General features: G+C 40.8%; 1 protein-coding gene across 4 annotated transcripts in view; it reads right to left on the bottom strand.

The window, feature by feature from the left end:
* Wdr76 (WD repeat domain 76) overlaps positions 1-15,595 on the bottom strand; it is a 57,852-nt gene extending 42,257 nt beyond the window's left edge. For 2 of the 4 annotated variants that reach the window (XM_013512615.1, XM_013512616.1), the window contains exons 1-8: positions 15,383-15,570; positions 14,419-14,805; positions 10,205-10,297; positions 10,018-10,073; positions 8,614-8,740; positions 4,491-4,592; positions 4,348-4,391; positions 426-579 (exon numbers count right to left, since the gene is read on the bottom strand). In XM_013512615.1, coding sequence (XP_013368069.1) covers positions 426-579; positions 4,348-4,391; positions 4,491-4,592; positions 8,614-8,740; positions 10,018-10,073; positions 10,205-10,297; positions 14,419-14,805; positions 15,383-15,430 — 1,011 coding nt within the window. In that variant the 5' untranslated portion in view covers positions 15,431-15,570. Of the gene's footprint in view, positions 1-425; positions 580-4,347; positions 4,392-4,490; positions 4,593-8,613; positions 8,741-10,017; positions 10,074-10,204; positions 10,298-14,418; positions 14,806-15,382 lie in introns of those variants that run through there. The other 2 variants (XM_005381415.2, XM_013512617.1) reach the window with 2 other exon arrangements.
* Between the last annotated feature and the right edge of the window lie 2,778 nt (positions 15,596-18,373).

Genomic DNA, 18,373 nt, shown 5'->3' with positions numbered 1-18,373 from the left:
TTTTTAAACATAACCGAGTTTTCACATATTCATTTAAAGTCTCCTGGCAATTGATTTACGCCCAGATGGCTAAAGATATTCAAGCTAAAAATGTTAAAACCAATTTAAATAAAAGTTTCTATAAAACAAATTTAAATTCCTTCAATTTCTAAAATTTGGAATTATAAAACATAAAAGTAAAATCTCAAGCCCTGTTTATAAATAAATGCCTATAAGCTATTGCCTTTTAAGATTATTTGCTTCAGTCAAACTTCAGTATCTTCAAAAAAGAATAACAGCCAGGCATGGTTGCCTGTAATCACAGCACTTTGGAAGGCTGAGGCAGGAGGACTGCTGCAAGTTTGAGGCCAGCCTGAACCACATAGCGAGATCCTGTCTCAAAAAAACAAAACAAAACAAACAAAAAAAAAGGATCACTAACTTACCAAATCCCAAAGTCCGATCTGCCCAGATTTGGACCCAGCTGCTACCAGAATCCCAGTTTCTGATGGGTGGAGAGCCACGGAGGATATTGAGCTTTTGGTAACTTTATGAACAGTATCTTCACTAATGACCATGTCATTTAAATTGGCTTTATAGCTATGAAAATTAAAACATTAAATTTTAAAGTAAAATCAATCTCAATAGTCAAAGTAAGTAAAAGAATTCAAAAAGAAAAACCACAATTAGTAAATACATACTAGAAAATATTCAACCTCCTGATAAGCAAAGCAATTAAGTTAAACAATGATGTACTATTTTCCAATTATAAAATTGCCTTAGATAATTTTATGAGGACATTAAAAATTAATAGGCTACAACTCAGGAGGCTGAGGCAGGCAGATCATCACATGTTCAAAGCCAGCCTAGGGTACGTCGTAAGTTCAAGGCCAGCCTGAACTACACGGCAAGACCCTGTCTCAAATGAAAAAATAAATAATAATAATAATAATAATAATAGGCCACAGTAAAACTTGGGCTGGGGACGTCAGTAGTGGACTACTTGGCTAGACTACATAAAACCCTGGGTTTGATCCCTAACACTACAAAAAACTAACTACTAACATAAACACTCACATATATTGTTAGTGACAGAGTAAATACAAGTAACAGTTTTGTACATGTGTGGCACTAGGAATTAAAGCCAAGGCCTTACACATGCTAGGTAAGTGCTCTACCATTGTCCTGTACCCCGCTTTAACAAGGGTTTTTAAGCCAGAAAAAATCTGGTTTAAATCCTGGTTTTGGTGCCAAGCTTGGTGGCACATGTCTATAATCCCAGCACTCAAGCAGCTGAGGCAGGAGGATCACTGAGAGTTCAACTCCAGCCTGGGTTACAAAGTGAATTCAAGGCCAGCTTGAACTGCATAGCAAAAACCTGTCTCAAAAAAGACAAAATCAATCAATTCAGGTTTTGTAGCAACATATCACAGCAATTATATGAATACTCAACAGCGGCATAGTTTGTAGGATAAGTGTAACACATTTCTGGCTAAATGGATGGACCTTCAGACCATACTCTTAAGTGAAATAAATCAGACATTTATGTGTAAATATCGCATAATTTCTCTAGTATAAGAAACTGAAAGTATAGCTGGGCATGGTGGTGCACACCTATAATCCCAGTAAGGGAGGCTGAGGCAGGAGGATCATTGCAAGTTCGAGGCCAGCCTCGGCTACAAAGTGAGTTCAAGACCAGCCTGAACTGCATAATGAGACCCTGTCTCAAAAAGACAAAAACAAAAACAAAAAAAAGGAAGTGAAAGTATAAATAAGGACCAAAATATATAATAGATATTGGGAAAAGGGAAAAAGGTTCAAATGTGAAAGGCAACAAGGGGGGATTTCTGGGGAGACAACAAAAAACAAAGAACAGAAGGAAAAATGGAAACAAACCTTTTGTAAATAAAGGAAGAGAGACTGAAGAGAGGGCGGGGAATGAGAAAAGAAGCAGCAGCAACATGTATTGTATACAGGTACCAATTCCCTATGATGAATATTAGCACTATGTGTATCTAAAATGTACCAATAAAATAAAAAGGAAAAAAAAGTCCTGCTTTTGTCACAACGCTCTTTGCCTATGACCTAAGAGCCTCAACTAAGTTATTGCCACTCAATTTCTTCATCTATAAAATGGGGACAATACCTGTCTTCTAAGAACACTATCAAGTTAGGCTGCACTTGAACTCATAGTGATTCTCCTGCCTCAGACTCCCAAGTGTTGGGATTACAGGCATGCATCACCATGCCTGGCTCTCTTTGTGGTACTTCTGCAATCTAACTTGACTACTTTGTATTTATATCGCAATATAACAGTTTGCTTAATGAATAAATATATTTTCTAGGCTGCTAATTTGGAAGAGCTACTCCCAAAACTAATTTACTTACTGTAAAAAAGGTTGCTAAACTAGGTCTATATGGTCAAAGTCTTAAAACCTCAGACAATAACACCCATTTTGGGATTCTGTGATTCTCTTTCCTGTTTGACACCCTTGTAGTTTTATGGGAGTTACAGTCTTCTAGGAGATAAGAGTCAGGTGAAGGCCTCAGTATGGTAAGATGTCACATATTTCCAGTGATAACAAAGACTCATTCATAATACATGTGGAGATGTTTTGCTTAAAATAAAAGATATTTTGCTTAGACATTATATGTATACATTAAGTGTAAGGTACATTTGAATTTTACAAATGCTCAAATGGGCCTGGGAACATAGCTCAGTGCTAAGAGTGCCTGCCTAGCATTAGGAATTCCTGAGCTCCATCCCTAGCACCACAAAGGGAAAAACAAACAAATGATTAAATGCAAAAAATTTAATAAAATTTATTTTACTTTTCTTTTTTTAGTAATACTGGGGATCAAACCCAGGCCTGTGCTTTCTTGGCAAGCACTCCACCCAATATAAGATTTTCAAAATGAAAAAAAAAGATTGTTGCAGAACAACTTGAGAATGTTTGCTAAAAGCCATAAATGTCCACAATGTTTGGCTCATTAGCCCTGCCTTTGGGTATCTATCCTGAGAAAATAATTCACTATCATAGATACACTTCAACAAATATGCATACAAACACACAAAGTTACATAGAAAATAACCTCAAAATGGGATACACAAGGTTGGGTGTGGTGATGCACACCTGTAATCCCAGCAGTCAGGAGACTGAGGCAGGAGGATCATTGCAAGTTTGAAACCAGCCTGGGCTACACAGTGAGCTCAAGGCCAGCCTGAACTGCATAGCGAGTCCCTGTCTCAAAGACAAAAATAAATAAATAAATAAAAATAAAAGATTCTGGTAACACATGCAAAAGCAAATAAGCATAAGGCAAAATTTTATATGATTCAGAACATAAAGTAAAAATGTGAACTGGTAGGGACAGATATGGGGAGGCAGGCAGTATAGCACATGACCTGGGTGTCTGACACGGAAGAGAAGACCACACACTTACACTGCATGATGTACTTAGGAAAGCTGCCCTCTGTGGGACCTGTGTCTGCATTCACTATGTGCCCCTGCATTCATGTGCCCCATGAACCTTTGCTCATCCCAGAAACAAAGATTAAAACTCTGATTGGCCTAGATTATACCAATCAGCAAAATAGTTATTTTTTAAGAATCATAAGTATGGACAAGCCAAAGACACTATGCTGAGAAGCTCAGCTTGGGCTTTTCCCTGTCAAATAGCTCACTCACTGTTTGGCAGGCCCACTTTCACAATATAATTAAACCTCTGCTTCACTTCACTCTCATTTTTCGGGTTCCTCATTTCTCATCAGAAGGATCTTCAGTTTTCAGTCAGCCTCATCTCTCACCTTCTGCATTCCAGCCAGGGTAAGGACATCAAGCCAAAAAAGTGGAGGGTATTCTAGCCTCCCAGACCCTTGGGCTGATACAACAAATTCATTCAGATATTCAACATTTAGCGGATATATAGTATGTGCCAAGCACTGTTCTGGTTACTGAGACAAAATCCCTGCCCTCATGAAGTTTATATCCTAATGGTACTGCATATGGCAACACCAAAAGAAAATATACAGAAATAAAAACAACAGTTGCTCGGGAGAAACATTAGAACTTTTTCACCTCACTTTCAAAATTCCCTATAATAGTATATAGCTTTTAAAATTAAAACATCTCAAAAAATATAAAACTGCCAGCGCTTTGTGAGGATGAGGCAAGAGGATCATAAGTTTGAGCCTACCTGGGCAATGTATCGAGACCCTGTCTTAAAATTTTAAAAAATAAAAACAAAAAGCTGGGGATGTAGCTCCTTGTGAAGGCCCTGAGTTCTACCTCCAGTACAACAAAGAAGTGAAAAAAAAGTAAAACAAAGGTCAAAAATGTAAAACAAATGACAACAATTTTAACTTACCTTTTAATGTTAGGCAATTCCTCCAAGTAGTTCTTACTACTTGTCTGAAACATTGGGAAAGACCAAAGTACTAAGTTAATATATATATATGGAAATTTCTTTCACAGATGATTCCAAAGGCTGTAAGCCCTCCCATGTCATACCTTGTTCATTTCTCCCCATGTCTGCAAAAATCCTTTAAATAGTTCATGGTTATCATTTGCATTTTCAGGAATCATTTCTAAAGGTCCAGGAGGTAACAAAGGCTGTAATCAAAAATAAAAATTTTATGGTTCATATCTTTATCCTAAAATATAAATGCAGGGAGAGTACTGTATTTGTCTGTCTTTTCACTACTTTACTTTCAACAATAACAACCATAGAAGCACATTACAGGTGTTCAATAATCATTGTCAACAAATGAATGCCAACAAAAGATATCAAATGCTAATAAGGACGCAAAGAAAGAGGAATTCACACGCTGTTGCTAAGAATGTACATTAGTACAGTCATTATAGGAAACAGTATGGAAGGTCCACAAAAAACTAGAAACAAGACTACCTTATGATCCAGCTACCCAACTCCTGGGTTTATATCCACAGGAAATGAAGCCAGTATACTGAAGTGGTACCTTCAATCCTCTGTTCACTGCAACATGATTCACAATAGCCAAGATATGGAATCAACCTAAATGCTTATCAACAAATGAACGAGGAATAAGGAAAATGTGTTGTATACACATGGAGTACGAGTCATACTTCTACAAGAAGGAAATTCTTTCCTTTACAGCAACATGGATAAAACCAGAGGGCACTGTGTTAACTGAAATAAATCTGACACAGAAAGACAAATACTGCACCTTCCCATTTATATGTGGAATCTGAAGTTGATTTCAGAGAAGGATCCTGAGAAGAGTGTGGAAGAGGAAGGGAAGGACACAGCATGGTAACAGGTACAGCTGGATCCACAGAGTAACCTCTTATACTCCACAGCACAGCAGGACAACAATGAGTGACAACTACTAATTAAATATTTCAAAACAGTAAACAGAGATTTTAATGTTCCCAACACAAAGAAATATGTGTGAGGTTATAGATGAGTCAATTACCCTAAATCTGATCATTACATATTGTATACATGTATTGAAATGTCACACTGTACCCCCAAATATGTACAATAACTTTGTCAATTTAAAAGTATGTATGTTAATAAAAATTCCATACATACATGCATGCATGCACACATATATATGTAAGTATGTTGTCATTCTGTGCCAAGATTCTCTAAAGTACCAGGTGTAAACTTTTTTTTTTTGGTACTGGGAATCAAACTCAGGACCTAACACTTGCCAGACAGGAGCTGCGCCACTGAGCTACGTCCCCAGCACCATAAACTTTTTTTTGGTCTTTTTGAGACAGGGTCTCACTATGCACTTCAGGCTGGCCTTGAGCTCATTTTGTAGCCCAGGCTGGTCTTGAACTCGCAATAATCCTCCTGCCTCAGCCTCCCGAGTGCTGGGATTACAGACGTGCACCACCTTGCCCGGTTCACAAACTATTAAAGGATTGTGAAATCTTTGCTGTTACTGAACATCAAACCCAGGCGTACTCTACCACTGAGCTACATCCTTAGCCCTTCTTTTTTTGGAGAAAGGGTCTCACTATGTAGAGCAGTGATGGGATGATAAACATGTGCCACCACACATGGCACCCTAGGCCTTCTGATGGTTCCTTTTTTTTATTTTGGGGGGGAAGAAATAACTGAGTTTTAACCTCAGGCCTGCCACTCATGTGATTATGAACTAGTTATTTTTAATGTATTTTTATTAGTACATATTTGCCATATATAATGATCATTCATCACAGAAAATTTGTTACCTGTACATATCTTTTTTCCATTATCCTCCTCTCCCTCCAACCTTTCTTCCTCTCCCCATTTACAAAAGCTGTGTTTCCATTTTTTTTCCTTCCATTCTTTTTTTTAAATCCCTTTTTCCTTCTTTCCTCTCCCCTCCCCTTCCTATTTGAACATATTCTCCCTATTTCCCAATCTTTAACCTCCACTTGCTCCTTATTTACACTTTGGATTTCTCATACAAGAGAAATAATCCAACATTTAAACTTATTTCACTTAACATTATGGTCTTGAAGTGTATCCATTTACCTACAAATAACTCAAGCGTATCCTTCTTTATGGTAGAGTACTACTCCACTGTATACAAATATTTTCTTTCCATTTGTTGATGGACATATGGGCTATTTCCAAGATTTAGCTATTACGCATTGTGCTGCTAGAAACATAGGTGTACATATATCAATATGGTATGGTGCTTTAATTCTTTCAGGCAGATACCTACAAGGGGACAGCTGGGTCAAATGGAACCTCTAGTTTTAGTTTTTTGAGGAAACTCCACTGATTTCCACAGTGATTGTACAAGTCTACACTAGCACCAATAGTGGAGAAGGGTTCTTTTTTCCCCACAGCCCCTCCAGCATTTATTACTGATTGATTTCTTGATGGCAGCCTTTCTTTCTGGAGATGGAATCTCAGTGTTGTTTTAGTTTGCATTCCTCAAATAACCAGCGATGTTGAACGTTTTTTCATATATTTATTTGCCATTTGTACTTCTTCATCTGAGAAGTATCTATTCATTTCAGATGCCCATTCTTAAGAGTGGGCCTATAAATTTGGGGGGGTCTTATTTTGTTTTAAATTCTTTATATATTCTAGATGTTAGTCCTTTGTCTGAGGAGTAGCAGGAAAAAATTTTTTCCATTCTATGGATTGTCTCTTCACTCTCTGCTGGTGAATTTTTTTGCTGTGCATGATGTTTTACTTTGAAACAGGGTCTCACTAAATCATCCACACAGGACTCAAACTTGTGATCCTCCTGCCTCAGCCTCCCAAGTGTGGAATTACAGATATGCACCACCACACCTGGCTTGTGAAATCATTTCAATATATATACATACATCATAACCAACAATTTGTTTTAATGAATGAGAATATGAGAGAAAGAAACACTGGGCATGGTGGCACATGTCTGTAATCCCAGCACTTGGGAAGCTGAAGCAAAATGATTGCTGCAAATTCAAGGCTGGCCTGGGCTACAGAGTGAATTCAAGGCCAGCCTGCACTACATAGTGTGACTTTGTCTCAAAAAAGGAAAAAAAGCCAGGCGTAGTTGTGCACGCCTGTAATCCTAGCACTCAGGAGACTGAGGCAGGAGGATTGCTGCGAGTTTGAGACCAGCCTGGGGTACAAAGTGAGCTCAAGGTCAGCCTGAACTGCATAGCAAGACCTTGTCCCAAAAAGACAAAAAGAAAAAAAAGGGCCTGGGATGTAGCTCAGTGGCACAAGTGCCTAAGTTTGATTCCCAGTACCTATAAAAAAAAAAGAAAAACAAAAGGAGGGGAAATAAAAAGGGCCAGGATAAAGCTCAATGGCACAGCGCCTGCCTGGCAAGCATGAGGTCATGAGTTTGGTTCCTGGTACCCCCCGCAAAAAAACAGTTAAGTACTCTTAAATGAAAATTATAATCTTGCCAAGCATGGCGGCGCACACCTATAATCCGAGCACTGAGGAGAGGAGGCTGAGGCAGGAGGATCACTGCCAGGTCAAAGCCAGCCTGAACTACACAGTGAGACCCTGTCTCAAAAAATATATACATGGCACTCAGGAGGCTGAGGCAGGAGGATCGTTGCAAGTTCAAGACCAGCCTAGGCTACAAAGTGAGCTCAAGGCCAGCCTGAATTACACAGCGAGACCCTGTCTCAGAAAAAAAAGTATGTATGTATATGTGTATGTGTATATATATACATATAAAACTTTACTTAAGAAATAAATCTAATAAAACTGTCATTCCATTCACTGATAATATAAACTACAGCAAGGGAAACTCTTCACTTTAATCATGTTACTTATCATTATTAACATCAATAACTGCCTTTTATCGACTATTCAAGTCAGTGGTGGTAAATCTATGGCAGGAGTGATGCACAAAGCTATTTGTTATCACTGAAAGCTCTTAATGGTTCACCATCACTGTACTAATCCCTTAATACAACGTTTTTAAAGCTGAGGCTCAGAAAGGTGAAATAACTGATTTACCCACAACCCCAAAACTTCAGAGAAACAAAATCCAACCCAGGCTTTATGACTTTGAAATCTTACTCAATAAACCATACATCTACATTAATTAAATATAACTACATGATTTAAAAAATCTTCAGCTTCAATTTTCAGCATTTGGTTAAGCTACTATATTTCATCTGCACTTTTTCTTACATTTTCATCTTCTACTAATACTGGCTGTGTTGGAGTTACTGGTAATGAGACTTCTGAAGGACTGACTTTCAGCAACCGCATTGACCTTCTACATCCAATCTCATTTTCTTTCTTCTTAGGCTTTTTCCTAAAGGAATAGAGAAAAATTCATGTTATATTGTACTGAAAAACAGTAAAATAAATTTAGCGATATTAAGGAGATAACTACCAGGAATGGGGCCTACAGGTATAGTCACATATGTGTATGTATATGCACATACATTTATTACATCGATATATATACACAACCACATTCATTTTAATGAAAAAGTCAAAAAAAGCCAACCCTAAATGTTCAGCATGAGTAAATGAAACATTAAACAAATTATGCCATTATATATTATATAACAGAATGCTATGCAGCTATGAAAAAGACAGAAATATAGCCAGGCGTGGTGGCACACACCTGTAATCTCAGCACTCAGGAGGCTGATGCAGGAGGATCACAGGGATTTTGAGGCCAGCCTGGGCTACACCATGAGTTCAAGGCCAGCCTGAACTACACAGTGAAACCCTGTCTCAAAAAAAAAAAATATGGAGTAGGAATGTAGTTCAGTGGTAAAGCACTTGTCTAATATATGTGAGGCCCTAGATTTGATCTCCAGCACCATGAAAGGAAAGAAGGAAAACAGGGAGGGAGGAAGGGAAAAGGGAGGGCAACAGGGAGGAAAAAGAGGGAAGGAAAAAGAAAGAGACCAAGCACTCTACCAATGAGATACAACCCCACATCTTTTTTTATTTTGCAACCAACTAAACTGCCAGGGCTGGGCTCAAATTTATAATCCTGCCTCCACTTTCTGCATAGCTGGGATTACTGGCAGGAGCTATTATGCCCAGCTGCTCCATATTCTTTGGTGAAAATGAAAATTAGAAAGCTATTAAAGGACAGTGTTCCCTGAAAGATCCTGTAGCAATTGGATTACAGAGTTTATGACCTGCTACTAAAGTTTACTACACCAAACCAGTTTTTAAAATTATAAGATACGTGAGCCTAGCCAGGCGTGGTGGCACACGCATGCCTGTAATCCCAGCACTTGGGAGGCTGAAGCAGAAGGATCGGCACAAGATCAAGACCAGCCTGGGCTACAAAGTGAGCTCAAGGCCAGCCTGAACTGCTTAATGAAACCCTGTCTCAAAAAGACAAAAAAAAAAAATACATGAGCCAAATCTCTCCTCCTTTAAAATAATTTGGCTTTTTTCTTGGCGGGGAGAGGGCAGGAATGGAACTCAAGACCTCAAGCTTGCCAGACAGGCACTGTGCTACTGAGCTATATCCCTGGCCTGCCTCCTTTTAAATAAATACATAAAATTATAAAACAATTCAGCAAAATAGCATGGTATAGGCACTGTAAACCAAACATTTACCTTTTGGATTTAGGAGGCTGTCTCTTCTTTATCATTTCACGGAGCCTTGCAGCTGACTGAAAAGTACACAGAACATATATATATATATGTATGCTATCTTACAGCTACAGAGCTGACAGTTTTAAATATTTTATTAATCTGACAAGAGGAATAGTATCTTCGTTTTAATGAGAAACTTCATACAAACCTCAGACAACTGAAGAGAAGCAAAAAACTTTGCATTTTCTGATATGTTCTTCAGTCTCTTCATTTCATATGGTGATAATCCTGAAAAATCACCCTATAAAATTACATCAAAAAGATTCCATTACTTTACATAATGCTCAGCAAATGCACTTCACAAAACTAGATGTCTCATTCTCTGCATGTATCTATTCCTTCAAATTAGACCCCTTTTATTCATTTCATGTTATCTTACTAGATAGCAACCATCTCTGCCACACTGGATAGTGACCAACAGGCTGCATTGGGGATCATCACAAGACATTTGTATGGCTTCCCAATTATAAGAAGTGATCCGTTATCAAGAGTCACATAGTAGAACCTTATAGAAAATCATTTCCTAGTGGTCACTGATTACACTATTACTCAAAAGTTCAGTCTTTACTAAACAGAAATATTTCTAACAGTGCAGTGGTACATGCCTGTAATCCCAGCATTCTGGGAGTTGAGACAAGAGAATCACAAGTTCAAGCCCAGCCTGGGTGACTCAGTGACAACCTGTCTCAAAGTAAAAACTAGGGAGCAGTACAGGATGTAGCTTTAGTGTGAAGCCCTTTGGTTCAATTCACAGTACTAAATTAAACACAGCAGAAAACATAAATTTATCACTGCTTCCCACAAACATAACACTAAATTAATTAGAAATATCCTCAGAGATATGAGGAAACAGTATGCCATGGTTTGAACGTGCTCCCCAAACTTCATACGTTAGAAATTTAATCGCTAAATTCATGTTAATAGTATTTGGATGAACAACCTTTGGGAAGTAAGTCATGAGGGCTCTGCCCTCTTGACAGTTTTCTAACGACCAAGTTTTGTTCCTGTAACTAGGTTGTTAAGTGAATTGGTCTCTAAATAAGGAATTGTATATTCTATGCACATTACAATATTCAGAACAAAGAAACAGCCAAAGGAAATTCCAACTTGATGACTACACCGAACTCACGACCTTGTGCTTGCCAGGCAGGCGCTTTTTGCGGCTGAGCTAAATCCCCAGCCCCTTACATAACTCTTATATGCAGTACTGTAATGTATAACAGAACAGTACTATATAAACAAGGTGTACTGTGCAAAAATAAGGCATTGAGGCTCTATACAAAAGATAATACATGCTGACTACTAGTAGTATCAAAAATATGTTCAGGATTGTTTTGATACCTGTATTTATAATAAAAAATGTCGGGGGGAGTTGATGAATTTCTGTCAAAAGCTGTTCCTGTGTATTACATGTAACAGACATGGTAAATATTTGTTTGCAGTCTTTGTTAAATAAACCATGCATTTAAGTTTAGGTGAAATCAACAAAAGGAAATAGGTATACGGATATGTAATTTTGAGATTAGTCTTAAAATGTAAAATGTAGAACATGTCCTCAAAAAAAAGGTATACAGTGCTGTAATCCCAGCACTCAGGAGGCTGAAGCAGGAGGACTGTCCTGAGTTCAAGACCAGCTTGCACTACAAAGTGAGCTCAAGGCCAGCCTAAACTGCATAGCAAGACCCTGCCTCAAAAAGACAAAAAAAAAAAAAAAAAGGAAAGATACACAGAATTGTACACAAAAGAAGACAGGACAGGTCATAAGTCTGAGAGGCAGGTCAGTAAGTCTCAACCATCATTGACCAGGAAGATCGATAAATGAGGAAAATCTGTACTCCCATCACAGTTTAACAGGACAATGAGTTGTCAAGTGGGTAACTGTCATAAACTTGTGTACTCTCTCTCTCTGGCACAAGCATTCTGCCTTGTCGTGTGACAATGCACCAGGAAGACCCTCACTGCATGCTGAGCAAAGAGCATTGCCAAGCCCTTGGATTCTCAGACTCCAAGACCATGAGCTAAATAAACTTCTCCTCTTTATAAATTACTTGGGATGCAATATCACATACAGAGCTATGGGTCCTTCCCAGTAATGCAAAACCTTAGCCTAATCATAAGAAATTAACAAACCCAAAATAGAATACTTTATCTAAAATAACTATCCAGTATTCTTCAGATCTAACACACACTGGAGATTAGAGACCCATCCAGGTAGTAGACAGAAAAATAATGACTGGAAAATTTGGTGAAATCCTAGTATGTTCTATATTTCTATTAACAATATTGTACCATGGGTAATAGCTTAATTTGACAAATATTCTATGGTTATATAAGATATTAACCTAAGGGCACCCTGGCATGGTGGCACACACCTCTAATCCCAGCACTCAGGAGACTGAGGCAGGAGGATCCTTGCGAGTTCAAGACCAGCCTGGGCTATAAAGTGAGCTCAAGGCCAGCCTGAATTGCATAGCAAGATCCTGTCTCAAAAAAGCCAAAAAAAAAAACCTCAGGGCAGGCTAAGTGAAAAGTATACAGGAAATGTCTGTGCTATTTTTTTCAACTCTCCTATAAGCCTAAAACCATCTCAAAATCTTAAAAAAAAAAAATCAACTGCATGCCTGTCATCCCAGCACTCTGGGAGTATGAGTTAGGAGGATCAAAGTTCAAGCCCAGCCTAGACAAGTTAGTGACTTAGCAAGATCGTCTAAAATGTTAGAAATGGAAAAAATAAAATAAAATAAAGTGTTAGAAATGGAACAGGCCTGGTGGCACACACCTGTAATCCCTGCACTTGGGAGGATGAAGCAAGAGAATCGCCTTGAGTTTGACCAGCCTGGGCTACACAGTGAGTTCAAGGCCTCCCTGAGCTACAAATCAAGCCACTGTTTCAAAAAAAAAAATGAAAAGGAAGAAGAAAATGAAGGCTGGAAAGTACAACTCAGTGCTACAGTGCTTGCCTACCATGCACAGGCCCTGGGTTCAATTCCTAGCACCAAAAAAGAAAAAAATTCTACCTTACAGTTTTTCCTAAGAAAATGTATCCCAGACATTTATGACTCTGCTTGACCATCTTCACTGCTATAGTTTCTGACCCTATTTCTTTGCATCCAAATAAAATCTGCTTTATATTAACCTCATATACTCAGAATCTTGTAGCCTAAGGCCAGACATGGTGGCACACGCCTGTATTCTCACCCAGCACTTGGGAGGCTGAGGCAGGATCGCTGCGAATTCAAGACCAGCGTAGGATATGAAGTGAGCTCAAGGCCAGCCTGAACTGCACAGCAAGACCCTGTCTCAAAATGAAAAAAAGAAAATCTTGTAGCCTAAGCAACCGAAGAGATAATCTAAATCCAGTGGTTATTTTTAATTTTTCCCAGTGGTTTTTTAAGTGCAGTTCACAAACAGCAGAAGTGTCAGTAGGAAATCCCATTAGACATGCAAATTGTATGCCCCGCCGAACTCTAAAACTTCTGAATCAGAAACTGGTGATTGTCATGCCTTAGAACATGTGAGGTTGAGGCAGGAAGATCACTGTCAGTTCAAGCCCAACCAGGACTACATAGTCACTGCAAGGCCAGTCTAACTACACAGTGAGACCCTGTCTCAAAAATACATAAAATAAAATAAAAATGAATCCCTCCAGATAATCTGATAGGCTAAATTCTGAGAGTCACTAATCCTATCCAGTCCTCTCAAATACAAAAAGAACAGGTTTATTAGAAGTGACCATGCCTAGAAACTAGGCTTCCAACCTCTGGTCTAAGGCACTTATGACTGACCCCATGCTGTCTCCCATGGGCCCTCCCTTTCCCTAACTTCATTTTATTTCCCTAGTTCCATCAACTTTTTGTCACAGCATATGATTTTATCTTGTCCTGTATAAAAGTTGTCACAATATTCCTGGTAGGCTGCAGAAGCCAAAAAATTAGATACTAGCTGAGCATGGAGACACAGGCTGCAGTGCCAGCACTTTATAAGGTTGAGGCAGGAAGATCACAAGTTTAAATCCAGCCTGGGAAACTTAGCAAAACCGTGTGTGAAAATAAAAAATAGAAAGAGACTGAGAATGTGGTTCAGTGCAAAAGCCCTAAGTTCAGGGGTTGGGGATTTAGCTCAGTGGCACAGCGCCTGCCTGGCAAGCGCAAGGTCATGAGTTCGATTCCTGAAAAGGGAAGAAAAAAAAAAAAAAGAAAGAAATAAAGAAACGCCTAAGTTCAATTCCCAGGCCTACAAAAAAAAAACTTTAAAAAATAAATTTAGGTGATAATTTGATTTCACTAGGGGCCCTGACTACCTTAGCTTTCAAATTTCAAAACAGTAAGCAAACTTGGAACAAACTACTAACTAAACTCTTACCATGCCTGGGGTGACATCCTCATCACTGCTCTCCATGTCAACACTCAGAATGGTGGCAGCTGAAGGGCTCCTGCGTCCTGGCTTGTTGCTTTCAGCGTGAACATCTAAGGACAATTTCTGCAGAGTGGACTCTGCGTTGGAAGGGATGGCTTTCACCTTTGGAATTAAAATTTCGTCGCAAGCTTTCTTTAGTTCAGGCTTCTGACACACTATCGTGTAGTTGGAATTCTTTTCTGATAGGGATTTGGAGTGCTTGGGTTGCTCCACTTGGTAATCACTGAGGGAGAAGGGGGTGAGATAAACCTTTGCTGTTTTTCCTAAAACTGTGGTCTGTACCGGTCTGAGAGAGACGTAGGTGACATCTTGATTTTCTTTAAATTCGTTCACCTATTCAGGTCAATAAGGGAAAACAGTGTTAGAATCCCAGATCCCAGGTCTCTTCCACAGGGTCCTTGGCAGGTCTGTGTAAACAAACCTAACTCCTGCTCCTAACGACAGCATCACCCAAGTGGAGGGCCCGCACGGAAACCGTTCTCCTCCGAAATCTAGACGCACCACGTACTAAGCGAAATGAAATTACCGCTCCCACTGGGCACCGTGATTGCCCACGGGAACCTGCTAAACCTACGCGGGAGCAGAAGGATCCCAGGCTTTTTAGCCCGGGGTTGGCTAACTCAGTGACTGAGACCTTGTCTCAAAATTTAAAACAAATTAAAAAGTAAACACGCTGGACTGTAGCGCAGTGTAAAGGTGCTGGCTTCAGTCTCCCGTAGGAAAAAAAAAAAAAAAAAACCTGGCTGGAAGGCGACAGCTGCCACGGCACACAGGCGAGGGGCGCAAGCGGGGCCCCAGTCAGACCCCGCCGCTATCTCCGCTCCGGACAGAGCCGGCCTCAGCGCTGAGGCCTGGTTTTCTGTAGAGCGCAGAAGCCTCCCGAGGACGCGACGCAGCCGGCCTCACCTACCTCAGAGCCCACCTTCCCCTCGCTGTCCGCCGCGCCAGGCCTCGACATCTCCCCGCCGGCAGAGGACGGGTCTTCCCGCCAAGAGCGCGCGGGGACCGGCGGGAGGGGGCGGGGCAGACGCGCCGCGGCTGGGCGGGCGGGCCCGAGAAAAGCGCCGGGAAAGCGGAAGCGCGGGCTGGACCGGAAGGAGGGGCGGGGTCGACGCCTCGGTCCCGGAAGGAGGGGAGGGCAGGCGGCGAGGGCGTACAGCTGCTTGGCCCTAGGTAGCTGCCGTAACGGGCATTGTGGCTGTGGTTCCTGTGATTGGCGATGGCGGTGCGGGTTCTTGCTCAGACACACTGGCGTTTGCTCCTAAGGAGAAAATCACCACGCAGCGTGAACCTGCGAAAGACTCAGACACACAGCTGCCCATGGAAGGGAGACAGAAATCAGTCAACACGCACTTCACCTGCCCCACCCTCCAAGTCACCCACCCCCTGAGAAACACCCCCTGTGACCCTGTGTTTACCTTCCCAGGTGGCGGGGGGTGGGGAAGTATATTGGTTTAGTTTGGTTTTTTTGTTTTGCGGTTCTCAGGATTGACTCTAGAGCCTTTGCACTGACCTACATCCTCATACCGTTTTACTTTTTATTTTTTTTTACTTTTGGTCTTTTTGAGATAGTGTCTCTCTATGCAGTTCAGGATGGCCTTGAGCTGGCAACGATCCTCCTGCCCCAGCCTCCCGAGTGCTGGGATTACAGGCGTGCGCCCTGACGCCCGGCCTCATACCTTTTTATTCTTTAAAACAGGGTCTCACTGAGTCGTTAAATTGCCCAAGTTGGGCTGGAATTTGCAGTTCTGCCTCGGCGGCATCCCAGATGCTGGGAGTACAGGCTGTTGCCCCCAGACCGGGCTAAAAAATACTATCTAGTCTTACCTTCAAGGTGTTCTCTAACTTCCTTGGTTCTGACTTGAGGCCCCCACTGAACCTTGCTTGAGACCTACCAATTTCATGGGGGGGGGGGGGGGGTCAGTTTTAGAACACAAGTGAAATTAATTTGATAATAACATTAATAGCACCTTGAAGGCCTTCCATGACCTAGTACCTATGGAACTTCAACCATTCCTTCACTCAAAAAATTACTCATTGGGCTGGGGGGTGTGGCTCAGTGGTAGAGCTCTTCCCTTGTCTGCGCAAGGTGCTGGGTTGGATCCCAGCACCCAAAGGAAAAAAAAAAATTACTCATGAAACATTTTGCATATTGTCCAGACTGTCAGTATATTCCATACTGTTTCTGGCCTTCAAGACTGTCATACTAGCCCTTCTCTCCCCCACCACAGTAGATATAAAGTCCTTTCTAGGCGGGTGTGGTGGCACACACTTATAGTGAGTTCAAATCCAGCCTGGAATACAAAGCAAGACCTTCTTGCCAAAAAACAGTCCTCTCTATAATGAAGTATGTTTTGACTTCTGTCTTGGTTACTTTTTTCTTGTTGCTGGGACAAAATACCTGACTCCCAGAATTGAGAAAGGAAAGGTTTATTTAGCCCACAGTTTGTGGAAGTTTCATGCTATAATCAGCTGGCTCCAAGGCAGAGTGGCACATGGCATAGGGCAACAGTTCATGGCTCTGGAAAACAGCAAAAGCAGCAAGAGCGAAAATGGAGGAGCAGGGCTGGGGATTTAGCTCAGTGGCAAAGCGCCTGCCTGGCAAGCACAAGGTCGTGAGTTCAATTCCTGGTACCAGAAAAAAACTAAAAAACAAAGCAAAAAAAAAAGAAACAAAACAAAAATGGAGGAGCAGTAGCAAGCAGCCTCATTCCCTCCCTTACAGTGTATGCAAACTACCCACCCCAGGATGGGTGCAGCACTCACACTCGTGAATCAATCATAAACTCTAGAAGCCCACCCCATGACTGCATGAGGCTTTGGGGGACATCCAGACACAAACCATAACAACTTCTATTTCACCAATTGTTTAAATAACCCAGCTATAAATTGCTGCTTCTGCAATTCTACAGTTCTTAATGACTTCCTAAATTCAAATTTCTCGAGGGCAGGACTCTTAACAATCTCTCTCACGCTCCCTCTCTCCCTCCCCCAGCTCTCTCTCTTTGCTTTTGCTGTCTTGTACTGCCATGAACTGTTGCCCCTCTGCCATGTGCCACCCTGCCTTGGAACCAGCCAATTATGGACTGAAACCTCTGCAAACTGTGAGGTAAATAAACCTTTCTTAACTTGTGGGTGTTGGGTATTTTGTCTCAGCAATGAGAGAAAAATAACTATGACAGAATTTGGTACTAGAGAAGAAGGGTCATTGCCAGAATGATTGCTGAGACTATACCAGACCACGTTGTTCAGGAGTCTTTGAGAATGGTTTGTGGAAAGAGTTTGGAAAGATTCAGAGATGCTGGTTAAAAAAGTAGAGCTGGAACACTTTAGGCTGTTCTGTATAGGAGATTCTGGTCAGAGCTCAGAAAATCAGTAAAGACCAAGATCAGGAGGTTTCTGCTGGGAAGAAGGACTGCCTTGGCTGTTGGACTCCAGACAATATGTGTTATGGCTTGACAGAAAGTTTGTCTACATTTTGCTCATGTCCAGAGATTTTGCCTGAGACTGAGATTGTTTGTTTTTGTTTTTTGTTTTTTGTTTTTTTTTTTGGTTTTTCTCCGGTACTGGGAACCGAACTCATGACCTTGCGCTTGCCAGGCAGGCGGTTTTGCCGCTGAGCTAAATCCCCAGCCCCTGAGACTGAGATTAAGGGCAGCAAACTACTTAATCTGGTAGAAGAAATTTCAAGGCAGTCTAATGTTGAAGCAGTGGTATGGTTACTGTTGGGGGCTTTTAGCCAGATTTACATTGAGAATTAAGAGCAAAGAGCCCAGTAGAATGATCTAAAACATTGTGAGTTTGCCCAAAAAGAAAGCTCCAGTACAGCTGTGGACTGCAAAAATAGAGCAAAGAGGCTCTTGATTGCTGAGAAGGAACAGGAGAATAGAAAAGATGGCCT

Source organism: Chinchilla lanigera, unplaced genomic scaffold, assembly GCF_000276665.1.
Source record: "Chinchilla lanigera isolate Chin_1 unplaced genomic scaffold, ChiLan1.0 scaffold00015, whole genome shotgun sequence".
NCBI classification, from domain to species: Eukaryota; Metazoa; Chordata; class Mammalia; order Rodentia; family Chinchillidae; genus Chinchilla; species Chinchilla lanigera.
This window is presented reverse-complemented; position numbering and strand designations above follow the sequence as displayed.